Source organism: Centruroides vittatus, unplaced genomic scaffold (assembly GCF_030686945.1).
Source record: "Centruroides vittatus isolate TY-2023 unplaced genomic scaffold, ASM3068694v2 contig_958, whole genome shotgun sequence".
NCBI classification, from domain to species: Eukaryota; Metazoa; Arthropoda; class Arachnida; order Scorpiones; family Buthidae; genus Centruroides; species Centruroides vittatus.
This window is the reverse complement of record NW_027122637.1, coordinates 781-17,410: the sequence shown is the minus strand read 5'-3', so window position 1 is coordinate 17,410 and position 16,630 is coordinate 781. Positions and strand designations below refer to the sequence as shown.

The 16,630-nt window shown below is 30.3% G+C and overlaps 1 protein-coding gene across 1 annotated transcript; it reads right to left on the bottom strand.

The window, feature by feature from the left end:
- Nucleotides 1-14,718: 14,718 nt before the first annotated feature.
- Nucleotides 14,719-15,426, bottom strand: LOC136985306 (general transcription factor II-I repeat domain-containing protein 2-like). Its single transcript, XM_067282557.1, has one exon. The coding sequence runs from the start codon at nt 15,424-15,426 to the stop codon at nt 14,719-14,721; it is 708 nt and encodes a 235-aa protein (XP_067138658.1).
- Nucleotides 15,427-16,630: the final 1,204 nt, after the last annotated feature.

Sequence of the window (16,630 nt, the reverse complement as noted above, 5' to 3'; positions counted from 1 at the left end):
TTGTCAAGGAATTGTGTAAAACGTTTTGCGACTCCTTTTATGTCCGAAATTCGTTATAAAACGTATGTAATATGTACACTAGCCAAGCACTGGAGAAAGCAGCGCCAAATTTTCCCTAGCGGATAAATTTTAAATTAAAATTTTTTCTCGAAAATCAAAACTGCATACTCAAGACAGTAGGCTATTATATAAAATTTGGTTTAAATGTGCGCAATAGTTCTTTCTAAAGAGAGCTCTGAAACCTATTCTTTAATTATAATTACCCTGTATTAACTCTGAATAATAAGTTAGAGAGCATTGAAACACAGCGATAATTATAGTGAGTAAATGCAATCTGCTTGTAGGGTTTATTCAAGTACGGAATCAACATCTTTATGAAATGGTAGAAAATGTTTCTTTTAAATACCGTATTTTAACAGGAGTATTCAGAAAACATATTTATTATAGGAAGCTATAGAAATGAAGAAGTGTTGAGAAAAAGTGTTAATAATTAAACTTACTTTTAGGTCAAGATCATCCATATTTTTCTTCGTTGAGTGAGGAAGATCGATCATTGTTGATTTATATAGTTATATTTTTACAAAATACACTTACATTTCATATAAAATAATTGAAAAATATATAATTGCCTTTCTTCTTACTAAATTTTGGAAATAAATTTGTTGAGTTTAAATAAATCTTTATTTTATTTGAACGTCACCTATCGGAAGAATCTCAGAAAACTCACCAAACTCAGTTCCGTTTAAAACGCTTTAAACAATTCATTGAACTTAGTATTATATGATTGATGGGATATGGCAACAAACACGAGCGATCTTACAAAGAAGGATGTCACCCGAGAAGACACCCTATGGGAACCAGTTTCTATTTAGATATTAATCACGTTCTATGGGAGCCAACCCCTATTTAAGTATTAAACTCGTAAAGGAAACTCAAAAAACTCCACGTGGCCAGCCTATTAGTGAGGCCCGAACCCACGATCCAGCCGTGTTATGACCACTGGTGGACCTTGTTCAGTTTAAGAACGTGGGATTTTCTTGTTCGATTGGCCACGTAAACAGGGATAAATATCACTTTAGGACACTCGTATCTTGACCACTTAACTGAGTATGATTTATATTAAAACATAAAATTTCATGTAGGAATTTCAGGGATAGCCACATAAGAGAGGTGGCTGCAAAGCCAGGTTTTACTGAATCAGTATTTTTCTAATTTATCTTCGAACAATAAATTCGATTTTTAAAACTATTAGTGTTTTAAAATTTATTCTAATTATTACAGTTATTTTTGAATCATATTAAAATTATTTGAGTCAATCACTCGTATTTGGAATTCCTAACTGTAATTTAAAAATGGAATTTTTATATTTGCATGAAAACGTTCCAATTATTATTTATATTAAAAAAGAAAAGAAAAAGTAAAATTTCCGAGATCTTGAAAACTTTTTCTGAATTTTAATGTTTTCTGACAAATAATTACAAAACAGTGTTATAGATCATCTATAATAAGAATGGATTTCAAAGAATAAAAATATATATTTTTTTAAATCAGTTTTTTTTAATTAAAAATAAATCAGTTTCTTTTGTTTTCGTGTTCTTAACGTGCATTAATTTATGAATTAACCTATCAAATACAGTAAATACATTACTTCTAACTTGTTAGTTTTACCATTATATTATTGTGATTTAAAAAAAAGACTTGATGAATAGTGTAATTGACGTTATTTAATCTATTTATATAAATATAAGTTATATACAGATATAAATCATATTTCTGGATAATACCTGAGTCGAATGCATAGTAAAAAAATTATGAGGAGAACCTGGATCAAAAGCCGATACGAACAAGATCTCGGACTTTCGTTATACATTACGCTGTAATTAACGATAGATGAGAAATGCGTAAAGTTCACTTAAAATCAAAATATCGTTTGTTATACCTAAAAATAAACATTTTTAAGAATATAAATACGTTTCATTTAATTTCACTTTATTATTATTATAAAAACTGTCTCAATAATTTAGAATTAAGCATACATAACATTGAACATGATAGTTAATACTAGTTTTATCACAATTATTTTTCTTTATTTAAATCATAAAATATTATCTATCAAATAGTCACACAATGGCAGAAAGACGAGTTATGATTTCATAACCCAAGTTTATATAATTTACGATAGTGAGAAAATAGCAACTATAAAAGATGACGCATTTAAAGAGACTTTCTACTTCAATTCAACGTGATTTAAAATGTCACAAATAAAATACAGTTTTTGTGTAACCGTGTTTTTCAAAAAACTGACATCACCTGGAAAATATATCTTTAGCTATCCCAACTATTCTGTTATTGTGAAGGGATTGTTCGTAACTTAGAAACTAACTGAATCGGTATTAATGTACGTCAAAATTTATATTCAATATTTATATGTTTACTACAGTTAGAGTAAGCTTTATCTTCTGTGTTGCCAATATACATATGTAATAAATTACATACTTATAAAACTGTATAATAATTCTTTCTCTATTGTACGAAATCTTAATATTTTCATATTAGATAAAATTTATTGTTAAAGAAATTCATGGATCCATATTTTAATTCGAAATTATTATTGTTATTTTGTGTTTAATTAATATATTTGTTCTCGAGGTGTGCTTTTTCAATAGAGATAAAATATAATGGTAGTGAAGCCATTCATTTTCAATTTTGACATTTTTAGTTTATTAGTTTCCTTCTTTTAATTAATGATAGATAAACTGTTGTCATAATTTTCTGTGTATATCCTGTCCACATGGATCTTGTTTATCAATTATACTATTATCAAGGACTTATTATACTGATGTAGTCTACTATTAGCAAATAGAGGAGAACTTAGTCAAAAGTTAAAACAAATTATCTTTAATTTCACCTGTTTTGTTTTGACTTTTGACTAAGTTCTCCTCTATTTGCAAATCGGAAACTACACCATATAATAAGTTCTTTTAATAAACAAGATCCAAGTGAATAGGATATACACACAAATTTATAAGAATAAGGATGTAGAGGTGAAAAGAATTAATGTTGTCATAATTCTTTAAAATGTAAGTAGGAAAGCATACGTAGAAAACGAGTAACTTAATTTTCATATTCACTTAAAGTATTTAGAATAATTTTCAAAATTTTATTTACAAGTACTCGAAATTAAAAGAAATAAATTATTACACTTCAAATTAAAGCGATTCATAGTATTAAAGACAGATATTGCGCGATTTAGAACAAAATCAAAAAATTCTCTAAATAAAACAATTGAAATCGCGCATAATATATACGAACTAGGATGCAACGATACTGATAATTATTATAACGGCTCGCAATAATAAATAGATAACACGAGAGAGTAAGAAAGAAGTAAAACCAAATTAATAATAAATACAACGAGCAATTATTTATTGTGACGTCGTCACAATGCCGGACTGCAATTTTTAATCACAATTTTAATTTATTTAACTTAAAATATACGCTCTCCACCTCAAATTAATAGTGGCCTGCCCCTGTACATTATACCTTTCCTTTAAAAATAGAGTCGTGAGGGTCATCTATCTAACACTTTTCATTGGAAATTTTTTTTTGATTTGAAATAACTTTATTTCTGGTTTGCATCGGACGTTTTTATATAGTTATACTGGCATCCTGCCCATACGGTTTCCATATCTTATTAACAAATATTAATATTATTAAATATATTATTTTTAATATTAGGCCTACGTATCCTATTAAAGTATTTAAGGTATAAGGTACAGTATAATATTACAAGTATTTAAGGAATTACAATATTTTATGCAGAGAACCGACCATTGTCATCTACTAGCAGATGACCAGGTTCTGCCCAGGCTAAAAAAACCAAACTTATACATTTAAACCTGTTTTTATGCCGTTATATTCTTATTATTTTTCTGTGCAACGCTCCGTATCTCCGCTACTTATTTCACATAAAGAATTGGGAAAAAATTCAGAGATCCGCCATTTGTTTGTTTTTTGAGAAAAAATTAAAGAATGCCAATAGAAGTTTCGAAAAGTATACATGCTTTTGTTACTTGAAGACTATTTACATTGTATAATTGATTCCTTGCAATGTCAATAAATTTCGTCTTTTTGTTCGATTCTCCCTTAATGATATCTATTTCTTTTTATTTACATATCTTGTTGCATCGTGTTTTACAGAAATGTTAGCCAAGGTTTGAATATTTCTCTCGAGCGACAGTAAACCAAATTCGAAACAGTAGTCGTATTTTAAAATAGATGGGAGATAATACTAACTGAAAGTTTTAAGTAAATATTTCAAATTGTTCGAGCGCTGTCAGATTTTACTCCAGTAACAATAAACTGAATTACCGATTTAAAATTAAAAATTGAAAACACAATTTGTCGAGAAAGCAGTTATTGTTTATTCCTAAATATACGAAAATTAAATTAACGACAAGCCTTTGTATGCCATGAAGTCTACAAAGAAAGGTTCGTTGTCAACTTAATTTTTAAACTTAACGAGAAATTATTTATTGTGACATCTCACAACGCCGTGCTGCAATGTCAATATGTTTAATTTATTTACCTTAAAAATTGATATTCAATTTTTTAAAATCATACCTTCCGTCATCATTTTTGCTGTTTCTTCATCAACCACAAAGTGATATGTTTTGTTATCGACGGTATCGACATCTCCTGCATTGTCGCCATTTTTCATTCAAATGTCGCTCCAATTACCCATAATTCATGGGAAAGTAGCAGTCAACATATCTGCTGAGCGCTGAGTGCGTTGAGTCAGCGTTGAAAATTGAATAGCGATCACCCACATAGTCTCTCGGAGCCATGGACTCCATATGAACTGCCATCTACCGACAAAAAAAAAAAAAAGTAGGAGATCCAGTTCTGTTACTGGAACTGGAACTGTTGGAACTGATCTGTTTGTGGAACGGCAATACTAAGCTGTTCCTCAGAATCATTATGTAACGTCGGAATTGCTTAGTTTGTTGGACTAGACGGTTCTTCATCGGTTTTATGTAAAATATAAAATGTTTGTTTCTGTATTCTTTGTTTTTTGATCGATCTTCTCTAAATTATTCTTGTTTAACTCGGAATCTGAGAAAAATATAAACTATCACGAAACCCGGACACCTTACCCTTTCCCTGATTTTATCTCCACTTATTAACTCCTAAACCCTTTGTCCGATCTGCAGCAAAGTTTTCATGCTCATTCTCTAAGGAAAATATAGACTTTTATGAAATACGGACACTCTTCCCCTGATTTGATCTCATCCACACTTTGCGAGAAACATAACAATTATAAGCTAGAATAACCAAATTTGTTTGTTTAGTTAAGCTACGGCAATTCAACACTTGGGCAGTTCTAATTTTAAAATTTTGTTTTTAATTGGATATTTTCTCATTATTTTTAAGGAAATTTTTTAACTTTGTTGGCCAAGTAGCCTACAAAGAAAGGTCATTGTATTGCGGAACAGTGAAAGAAAGTAAATGGTAACTCCTTTTCTAACAGACTGTGTCTTCAATTTTTAATTTTAACCTTAATTACCATCTGGCGATATTGAATTGAATTGCCGATATTCGAGTGAAGAGACATCGATTAAATGGGTAACGATACTGAAGAGCGAAAGGAGACGTTTGCGAAGTGGCTAAATTGAGAAGTTTTTGGGGCTAGCGTTGATAGAGAGTAAATTGCTGTTTTGTTACTGTGCTTGGATTATTATCATTTCAGAGCAATATACATAGGGGTCACTCGACAATTTACTCTTGGCTCTCCTATAGTGAACCGCTAAACTAATGTTCGAGAGTTGCTTGCTCAAAAGTGTGCGTCAAATGACGCTGTCCTCTTGTTTCGACAGTTATGAAGTTCGTCGTGAATAAAAGAAAGTGTTTAATTTGTAATGGAACGGCAAATGAAGCTAGATTGTTCAAAACAAAATAAGAAATATGACTTACCGGTAAATACAATGAATAAATAACGAGGTTGAGGCCGAAGTTTTAAACACGAAAACGTGTACGTCAGACGTTCAGCGCCGCTTTCTTGTAAGCCTAGAAGTTTGACAATGGCGTTTGGAAAGTCAGTGGAATCATGCTCGACATTCCAAACGCCATTGTCAAACTTCTAGGCTTACAAGAAAGCGGCGCTGAACGTCTGACGTACACGTTTTCGCGTTTAAAACTTCGGCCTCAACCTCAATTATGACGTGATTTACCAAATGTCGCATGACTTTTTACCTGGTTTGACACTGTCTACGCAGCTTTACAGATTATAAAACGTGACTCCTTCTGTATATTAATACTCTGTGGTTGTTATTGTTACCATTGTTGTTATTGCTAATCTTGCTAAATTTGGATATTTTGATTTAACTGATTACTCTTGCTTTTTATCTTATTAGTAGCATTTATTCATTTGTAGTTTATTGTTCTTATAATCGTATTTGTTATAAATACCAAAAGTATCAAATGAATTGCTTGGTTTTTATAACTAATTGCTTTTTATATTATTTTTTCTAACCATTATCGTCATCTCAGTATTTTTTTGTTGCCCAAGATGCCAGATCTGTACCTCTCAAGAACCCTTCAGTTAAGCTTTGGTCCTGGGATTTGCTTTTGTGTTGAACCGTTCTTACAAATTTTTACGGTCGTTCGAAGGAAATTTTGGGCGTTTGCGAATCTTTCTATAAAATACGACGGGATGTGTTCGTAGGAAAGTACATGAATAAAAATTTAAATTTTCTGAAAAAGTCGAGGGAAAAGATCTTAATCCAAACGCAAACGTGCCTACAATGGCTAGCAAAAAAAATAATACTGATAATAGTCTCGGAAGAAAAGACAAAAGTCAAACTCCAAGAGTGGAAAAGGAAGAACAATACTAATAAAGCTAAAATAGTTTATAACAACTTTTAAGTAAAAAACACTTAAAAGTTTTGCAAACACGACTAAAAAATAGTATAAAAATAATATAATGAATCGATGAAATAAAAGTGAACGAATTATACTTTTTAAAGCTGGATATCTACGAGAGAGAGTTTATCGCGCTAACCGAGCATGTAATTACGTAATTTCCGCACGAATCGCAACGCCTATGTCCATTAATTCGATTGTACGTTATCTGACGGAAAAAATAAATCCAAGATGGATTACGACGACGCAGTCATCTTTGAATGATGCAGGAAACGCCTTCATACAAAACCTTTTCACTAAACATGCTTAAAACTGTCTTTTCAATGACTTGTGTAGGCCCCGACGTACAGATAAATTGATCAAAGACAGCGCATAAACATGATAGATCAAAATTAAGCAGTTTTTCAACAAAATGTTTTTGTATAGACGTTCGTTTGATTAGTGCGCGTTGAAACATTTTGGTATCCAGCAAAGAGTATAAAGATGTTTTTATCCAAGACAAATGGTCCATTCACGGACATGATTATACGAGTTTAAGTATACTTAAACCTGTCGGACCTGAAAACGTAGATCCTTACTCAACCGGCGAGCATTTTCTTGTGCGCATTTTCTTGTGCGCATTCTTTTGTGGCATCGCTGTGCATATACTATCGTACAAAATTAATAAAAACGAATTTTCTCGCAATTGAAACGTTTTGTTTAACGATGGTTTGGCTTATTTAATGAGCGCTACACTGTTTTACCTATATACCAGAATATTTTTTATAACTAACTTTGATTTTAATTATAAATAAATATGTAAACAGTTAAATTTATTCTTGTATTTATTAACCGTTTCATTAGAATTTTAGCTGTTTATACTTTGAAATAAGTAAGATTATGTTAAACGATTTCTAAATTTAAATGATAGCTGAAATTTTAATATACGAGTGTAAATTATACCACTAATTATTATGTTTAAATGGATTTCAGGAAAACATAATTGAATTTTATCTTTCGCGTTCGTTAGAATATAATTAGTTTTCAACTGCAGTTTCCATTAAAGCTTTATAAACCATTAACCTGTCGCGATATATCAAAAGTTTAGAAAATTTAATTCTTAAGCAATACTTAAGCATCTAGCATTGAAGTGTTTCAAAACTTGTTTACCGGCTCTAATGCAATTTCCCAATTTTGATTCTATTTATTTCTATTTAATTTTGAAAATTAATCCTTTAAACATTTAACTTCTTAATCTTTATAATACGAATAGCCATAAACTGGAGCTTAAATCAAAGTTAAACAATATCCGAAGGAATATTCCAATTAATTTATATGACTTTTCTTTAACACAGTTTCTTAACCTTTTCGTAATCAGCACCTCTTTGAGTTTGAAAATACGGTCTCGCACCCCCTTGAAAATTATGTTTCGATTTTTTTGTTATGAAATCCAACGGAGTCCAAGGTGGCAAAGGTAGAAAGGATAGAGGATCCCGGATAAGCCAAAGATAAACTGGAAACGCCAATTTACCTTGGGGTCTGAGAATACACAATACAATCGAGTCAAATTTATATATCGTAAGACAGCTTTAGATTTTACATTACACATCTAAAGGTTAAAAGCCTATCGTTACCACTCGCATGTCTGGAAATGTTTTCTCGCACCCCAGGTTAAGAAACACTATTTAAAAAAGTATATAAAATTTTAAAGCGATTGTAAATGTGGCGTAACAAAATGTAATGAATAATGATTTTTGTTTAGTTGGATTTTTATACAGAATTTAATCTGAAGTTTTCTTAAAATATTTTTAATAAAATATATTACTTATATTAAAAATATATTTCACACTTATATTAAAAATTTGGCGGTTGTTCTTTGAGTACAACCGCCATTTTATAAGAAATCTCATAATGCATAACGCGACGTAAACGTGTAGCGCAATATGTTTTACTTGGAGTTTGAATGGCAGACGTGTATTTCTGCTTGCCGTACGAGTTTGAAGTTTCGACTTGGGCTGCAATCTCTCTATTATCTCTAACGAGGATTAAAACAAACCGGTATAATATAATTTTGTTCAAATGTAATGCAGTAATAAAAAGCCTAAATGTTTATTTATTTTCAGAGCTTTGTTACATTGAGTATTATTGCAATAATAAAATAAAACGAAATCTTGCCACATAAAAATGAGTTGTTTTAGAGCTCTCCCTATTTTGACCATTCTCTTTTCTGACCGTCCAAAATTATAGCCTTAAGTTGGCCAGATTAGAAAGCTCTAACTGTATTCTCAATTACTGCAGTAATTACTTCATTTGTTAACCTTATATAGTGAAGTAAGTAATAACTAAAAATTATTTGTAAAATAAATGTACGAAAGTTTGTAGAGCAACAAACATAGAATCTAAGTACGACGTTGTTTAAAAACATATGCTCAAAGTAAAATAAGTTATGGAAATTAATTTTCATTTTCCACACAACGTATAAATATGTAGAAATCTGTGGAAATATGACACGAATGTTATAATATGTCTATAACATGTTATATGTTTATGAATATATAAAAATGTTTAATAAAATTAATTTTAAAATATTGGTTGAGTTTAAATGTTTGAAGGTGGTTAAGACAGATCTTTAAAAAATAAATGTTATTTACATTTTATGTATAAATTTATACATATATTTAATCTGCCCTGTCTAAACCACAAATACACTCTTTTATTGTTATAAAAATTAAATAAAGCCTAAAGCTGCTCAAACAGGAATCAACTGAGGTTTAGGGATACTAGCAGAAAAGGATCCATCGGGGCTTAAGCCCTGTTTCCACTATTTTGTTACAGTCCTTCTACGTATCCGTATCCGTATCCCTATCCTGTTCTCATCTAAATAAGCATTACGTAATAAGTCACTCCTTGCGACCAATGAACATTGAATGTTCGAAGTGCCTTCCAATGGATATAGTTACACGCGCGTACTGCATTACATCGAACAATAGTTACAAAGGTACGTGAAACATTGTACTTTTTTATGTATTAAAATCTTTAAGTTAAATTTCAGATTTGAAAGAAATAAAAAATTGCAGTTCAAGTTATGAACAGTTCTACATATGGAGGTAGATGAAAACTAGAAACTTTTATTCACACGCAAAGTGCAAAGCAGAAGAATAAGGGATGCAATTTTGTGATATATTTAACACGTAAGTATACTATATTTATTTGAATCATGATTAGAACAATATACGAGATTGTCATAATAATTTAAATAAATATTATGAATTTAGAATTTATTATGAAACATCATATATCAAAGTCTACGCCACCCTGAATTTATTCAAAAATCAAATTTTTCATAATTCATTACATAAATTACTTACAGAAAATTGTACGTGGTTAACAAATGGCTCTTATAAAAAGCTTCTCCAATGAAAATTAAAACAAAACAAAACACTAAAACAAATGTCAGCTATCAATCACGGCATCCCTTTTCCGCCCATTTTGACCAAAAAAAAAAAAAAAAAATTTGCAAACATTTCTGTCAGACAGAGTATATAATTTTTAAGAATCTCAATGATGCTACAGGAAAGATAGTTCTAGCAAATTTTCCGCTAAATTGGCAAACATGATTCATTGGCTTTCTTATGCAACCGTATTAAAACTACTTTACCAAGCAATGTGTCAAAAGGATTAACTTCGTGAATCCTTTTGAGACATTGCTTTGTAAATCTAGGTTGGTCGTCACCCACCAAGTTCGCTTAAGATGTAACAATATTGAAATACATGAAATTTTGTTCGACTTAAACTACTAATTCGACTAATTATTTACTTTAAATATTAATTGATTTGGAATTGATTTTATCATCATCTACGGTCAATTTCTCAATTTTAAATTTATTTACATTTTAAATACCGGCGTATATAGTTCTGTATATTAAACAAAATAAAACATGTATAACTATTTTTTACCGAATAAAGCAAATGGATAAACGTAAAATAGTTGATATAAATATAAAATTTGGATAAACTTATTATTTAAACTCGGTTCTAATTTTATATTTTTACATTTATAAGAAAAATCTAAGTGACATTTTTCTCCCGATCGTGCCGTCATTTCTGTCAGAAGTATCAAATGGGGGAAGTTGACAGATTTCATCTGTAAAACGACACGCTTTTGCCCTGTAATTTAAACAAGTTCTTCGAAAGTATAACTATCTTTCTCGTAAAACATAACTATTCGTTTGTAATTTAAGAAATCAGAGAAATTGCATTAATATAAAATTCCGAATATATAAATTCTAACATGATTTATAATTATTCTTATAATAATAAGTATTAATTTGTAATTTAGAAGTAATAAGTAACTTATATTTATACTTTTACTCGATACGATTATCTGTAATTTACAATTCGATAATATTTTCTCTAATTACGATCACCGATACTTAAAGTAGTCCTATTCGACGTTGTCAAGAGAGATATTTAAGTCTAAATGTAATCCGAATTCATCAAGGTGTTATTCCTTCGCGCACGATTTGGTTGCGACTTTCGCGCGCGGTCTCATGATTGGCATTTCCCTTCCAGCCGAGATGTATTTGGCGCGAAAAAGGACTGTCTTTTTGTGATTTATACTTGAAATAGGCACGTAGACTTTTTAGGGAACGTTATTTATGAAACAAATTACGGGGGGGGGGGAAAACACTAATTAAAACGAATAACGTCAAATACGCTAGTATTTAGCTTATTTTCCCCAATTCGCTAGCGATTCTGCTTATATTAACTATGGTTACCCACGTTCGTCGTGGTATAACGAACATTTTTCGTGGATAAACGACAATGAAAGCAAAAAATGGATAAGAATCGAACTAAATCACGACATAAAGCAAACGAAAATAAAATTTCCGACTATCGATACTGCCAATATTTCGATTAAAAACAAAACTAAAAATATACACACACACTAAATATAAAAGCGGTTAGCTTATTATCGGCATTTCACTACTCGTTCTTAGTATCACTAAACATGAAGATTAATTCAACCCAATCATGTCCGTCATTCGATCTTCATTAGCCTATAATTCGCTACGGCATAGTTGTCCAGGTAACAATCGAACCTGGATACACGGGTTGCATAAGATTTTATCGAGCTTGTTATTCCCGCTTTTACAAACTTATTTCGATAAGTTCGCGGTAACGTAATACACAAAATTTATTAAAAGCACACTCGACACGTAAGCGTTTATTATTATCGGCAACGCTCGGTCCTATCCGCGTATATCTTGTTATTGGTAAAAGGGTTACCGTTTCTGCGACCGTCCGATTACGCTTTCATCAAACGACATAGGAAAACTTTACTAGGTGAGGTAGTTGCCTTTTTCCCCCTCCATCTCGACCGCTGAATAAGCATGGCTATACAATTGCAAAACATTTACTTACAGCTCTCATAACCAATATAAAAAGATTTTTTTAAATATTTTTTTTCACAATTGTTTAAATAGGTCTTAACGTGGCAGAAGGAAAAGAATTCTTAGTTAACCGTACGTCATGTGTTTTACAAAATTGTACCTACCAGTTATACCAATAATTTACGTACAGTACGTAGTAAATAGAAATTTTTACAGAAATTCGCATCTTGCGTTAACTTATACAAATAGTTCGCAGGTTTATACTCCCAAAGTAACGGAAAGACACACGAATTACGTGGTTCTGTAAAGAAAAACAGGGGGAAAACGTCAGCGCGCCGCATCGAGTTATAGCGACAATAAGACGTCCGTATCGTAGCAGAGACTATCAATCGCGGGCGATGTTGCAACCATGTATATGTAAACATAAGGTCAATTAAATTTTTCAATTCTTCTCTATCTAGAATAAGATTAAAGGCGTCAGAGGGAAATTTAACTTTCTCGTCACCTATTATTTGGACCACCTGTTGTCAGAACTGAATTTGTGTTCTTTCTCTATCTGTTAGTCGGACTAAAATGCACGTGATACGAAATTGTCATTTGGAGGGTGTCTGAGACGACTCGAATTGGAAAAGCTGTTATTTATTGAAAGATATTTTTAAGTTATAACTGCCGGGCTTCTTGAATAATTTCAAAGTTTCGGTTCCATCAGATACATCAGAGAATTCCTGTAATGATAAAATTTATACAAAAATTACTGATGGCTTGACATGTTTCTTTTGTCAAAAAGCTCTCCGTTTGGAGGCTGTAGAAGAAAAAAGCCTGACTAATGACTAATAGTCTAACTTCTTGACAACATTCTTACATCTTTCATTATTGTAAATACGTTTTCGCTATCAATTCCAAAATAAATCTTGAAAAAATTATAATTGTGTACTTTAAACAATAAAAACCACGAAATAAATTATTTATGTTTAACAATAAAATAATAATTTATCGTTAAACATAAATTATATTATTTAAGTCTACAATATTTAATGTTTGTATTAAAATCCACAAAAGAATTGTTGTAAATAAAACTTTTATTGAGAAATAAGATGAAAATAATTTAAGTAATAGAACAGAAAATTTATTACAGCTCTTGATTGTGTCTAATGAATGCTTTTACGAATCATTTTCTTAATGCTTAATCTTAATATGCTTAATCTTAATAATAATAATGCTTAATCTTAATTTTCTTAATGCTTAATTCTTAATATATACTTGTACAGTACAGTATAATCTGTTTAAAACGGAACCTTAATAAAACGGAAACCTGCCTAAACGGGAAAAATTTTTCGGAACGTAGCAATTTTCTGTGTTTAAAAAATCTGTTCAAAAATGGAAACCTGCCAAACCATAAAAAATTTTTGGTAGAATCCAGTTTACACAGGTTTTACTGTATTTTTCTAAGAAAACAACAAATACATTCGTTGTTTTAATAAATATGATTTCGATTTTGCTTGGATTCTTCGATGAATCAAAGAACGTGGCCAACAGTTTTTGCCCCCGGGCCGAATTGGAAAGAAAACTTTATTCTCGGGCCGAACGAAATATTAAAATTAAAAAATGTTAAATACAAAAACGATTAATTTAAGTAAACAAAATTTTATTATGGATTTTGTTTATGAATAAATGTAAGTTATTTAGTACAACAAATTAAAAAAAAAAAAAAAAAAAAAAAATGTGACGTGTTGAGGCGCTTTGCATCGCCTATTATTTTCTTACTATCTGGCTCTATTAGTTGTAGTAGCTATTCTTAACACAGCCTCTAAATGTATATCATTCAATCTTGATCTTGTTGTACTTTTACTTAGATTCATTAAAGGAAAAGTTTGTTCACAAATATAAGCAGAGCTAAAGATTACAAAATATTTCTCAGCAAGATTTTTAAATTTCCGTATTTTCCATTATTCAATTGCTTATAAAAATTGCTCAAGTTTTCTTGCTCTTCGCGATATTTCTCATGTAATAATTCATCACATTGTAAATTAATTATTTTTAATTGTATATCAACAGGAACTGGATTTCGAATAATAGATAAAATTTTATCAATTTTTTTCAAGCAGTCAAATTGCTGCTCGAAATCTGTCATTAGTGCAACGATATTGTTATTAAATTCTTAAACCTTTTCTCTTGAAATATTTAAAGATACAGTCTCTAATGTTGGAAAATGATCAAATTTGCATTCAGCCAAGTTTCTAGAAAAAAAAAAAAAAAAACTAAGCTTCATTTGAAAAGATTTTAACCTTTGTATTAAATCATGAGCATATAAATTTTTTCCCTGTAAACATATGTTAAATTCGTTAAAATTCGTGAAAATATCCAAATAAAATGCTAAATCACAAATCCAATTTGGGTCTGATAATTCAGGAAAATCCCATTTTCTTTATAGCGTTAAAAATATTTTTATTTCCTCTTGAAGATCCCACACACGCCTTAAAACTTTTCCCAAGCTTAACCAATGGATTTTATTGTGATATAGTACCGGTACATCAAAATAACTGGTATTTAGTTCTCCAAGGAGTGCAATAAATTGCTTGTGTTTTAATCCTTTTGATTGAAAAAAATTCACTAATTTCACAACTACGTTTATAACATAATCGATTTTTAAAACAATTTTGCATGATGCGTGTTGATGAACAATGCAGTGTACGGGTATAATTTTATGATTTGGATCAATTTCCGAAATTTTGTCTTCAATTCGTTTTATGAGACCAATATTTTTTCCAATCATATTTGGTGATTCATCTGTTGTTACATTCACCACTTTTTTCCTGACAATATTGTATTTCAAAATACATTTTTCAATCTCTCGGAAAAGATCTTCTCCCTTTGTTGCGTCTTTCATAGGAACAATTGACAAAAGGCCTTCCAAAATTTGAAAATCTTCAGTGATAGCGATGATAAAAATTAATAACTGAGCAGCATCCTTTACATCACAACTTTCGTCAAGAGCAATTGCATAAAAATGAGCCGATTCTAAATTATTCAGTAACTGCTCATTTAAATTAGCATTCATATCTTCTATTCTTCGAGCAATAGTTTGCCGAGACAGACTTATATTTTCAATTTTATGTTTAGCTTCTGGACGCATTACATCACAAACATCCAACATTCACTTTTATACAAATTCTCCTTCGGCAAAAGGTTTTCCACATTGAACAATCCGTTTTGCTACTAGAAAACCTGCTTCAGTAGCAGATTCTTGTAATCGATTTTGTTGTGTAAATACACTTTGCTGCCGGGTGAATTTTACTACGAGATCTTCGGCTTATTTTTTTCGGCTTTCTTCGTTTAAATTTTGTGCGTAAGTTGCATGTTTCGTTTAAAAATGTCTTCTCAAGTTGTATTCTTTTAAAACGGCTACACTCGAATTGCAAATAAGACAGACCGCCTTATTATTCTACATAGTAAAAAAATATTTTCACTGCCATTCATCATTAAATATACGGCATTCAAGATCAATTTTTTTTTTGGAAGCCATCCCTAGAGTGAAAAAGTTTTCTAATATACAATATTATTTTAATTAAAAGATAACTACATGCCGTATAAATATCCAAACTTTATCGCAATCAATCGAAACAATATTTAATTTATAGAATGAGCTTGAAGGAGTTGTATCGCAAATAAAACAATTATTTCATTTTACAAACATCCTGGACACTACAAAAATAACAAATTGCTTGGCCTTGGGTACGCACTGGCAAACTGCGCCTAAAAGAGTGATTTCACATCGCCGCTAAACGTCAGTAGTAGTGGTTTGGGAAGCTTTGATCACAAAATTAATTTCCTAATTACAAATTTGAATTAAATTAATTTTATTTTAACTTTAAAACAAAGTTTCTGTATTAATTATTAAATGTTTTTTAAATTTAAATTAAATTAATTTTTTAATTATAAATATGACACATACTGATCACAAATTTGAATTAAATTAATTTTCTAATTACAATAAGGCAAAGTTTCTGTATTAATTATTAAATGTTTTTATAAATTAATTATTTTATAGAAGATATATGATTGGTCGGTTTTTGATATAAATTGAGTTTTAAGGAAAGTTAGAATTTATTTTTAATACCAAGATTAAAAATTGCAATCATGGAGAGATATGGTTTTATTATTACTTACGACGGTGATAGAAATTATTCTGTTTCTCCTCGTTTGTACAAGTCTATAGATACGTGTATTGCTGCGGTAAATAATTTTTTTTTCGATATTCCTGATAATCTCCCTATTGTTTTACGTTATTTTAAAGTTAACGACGAAATATGGAAAGGAGATGGAAAATTTGGTTTTAT

Coding starts and splice junctions, on each gene's coding strand:
- LOC136985306 (XM_067282557.1), bottom strand. CDS start 15,426: ATGCGTCCAGAAGCTAAACATAAAATTGAAAATATAAGTCTGTCTCGG.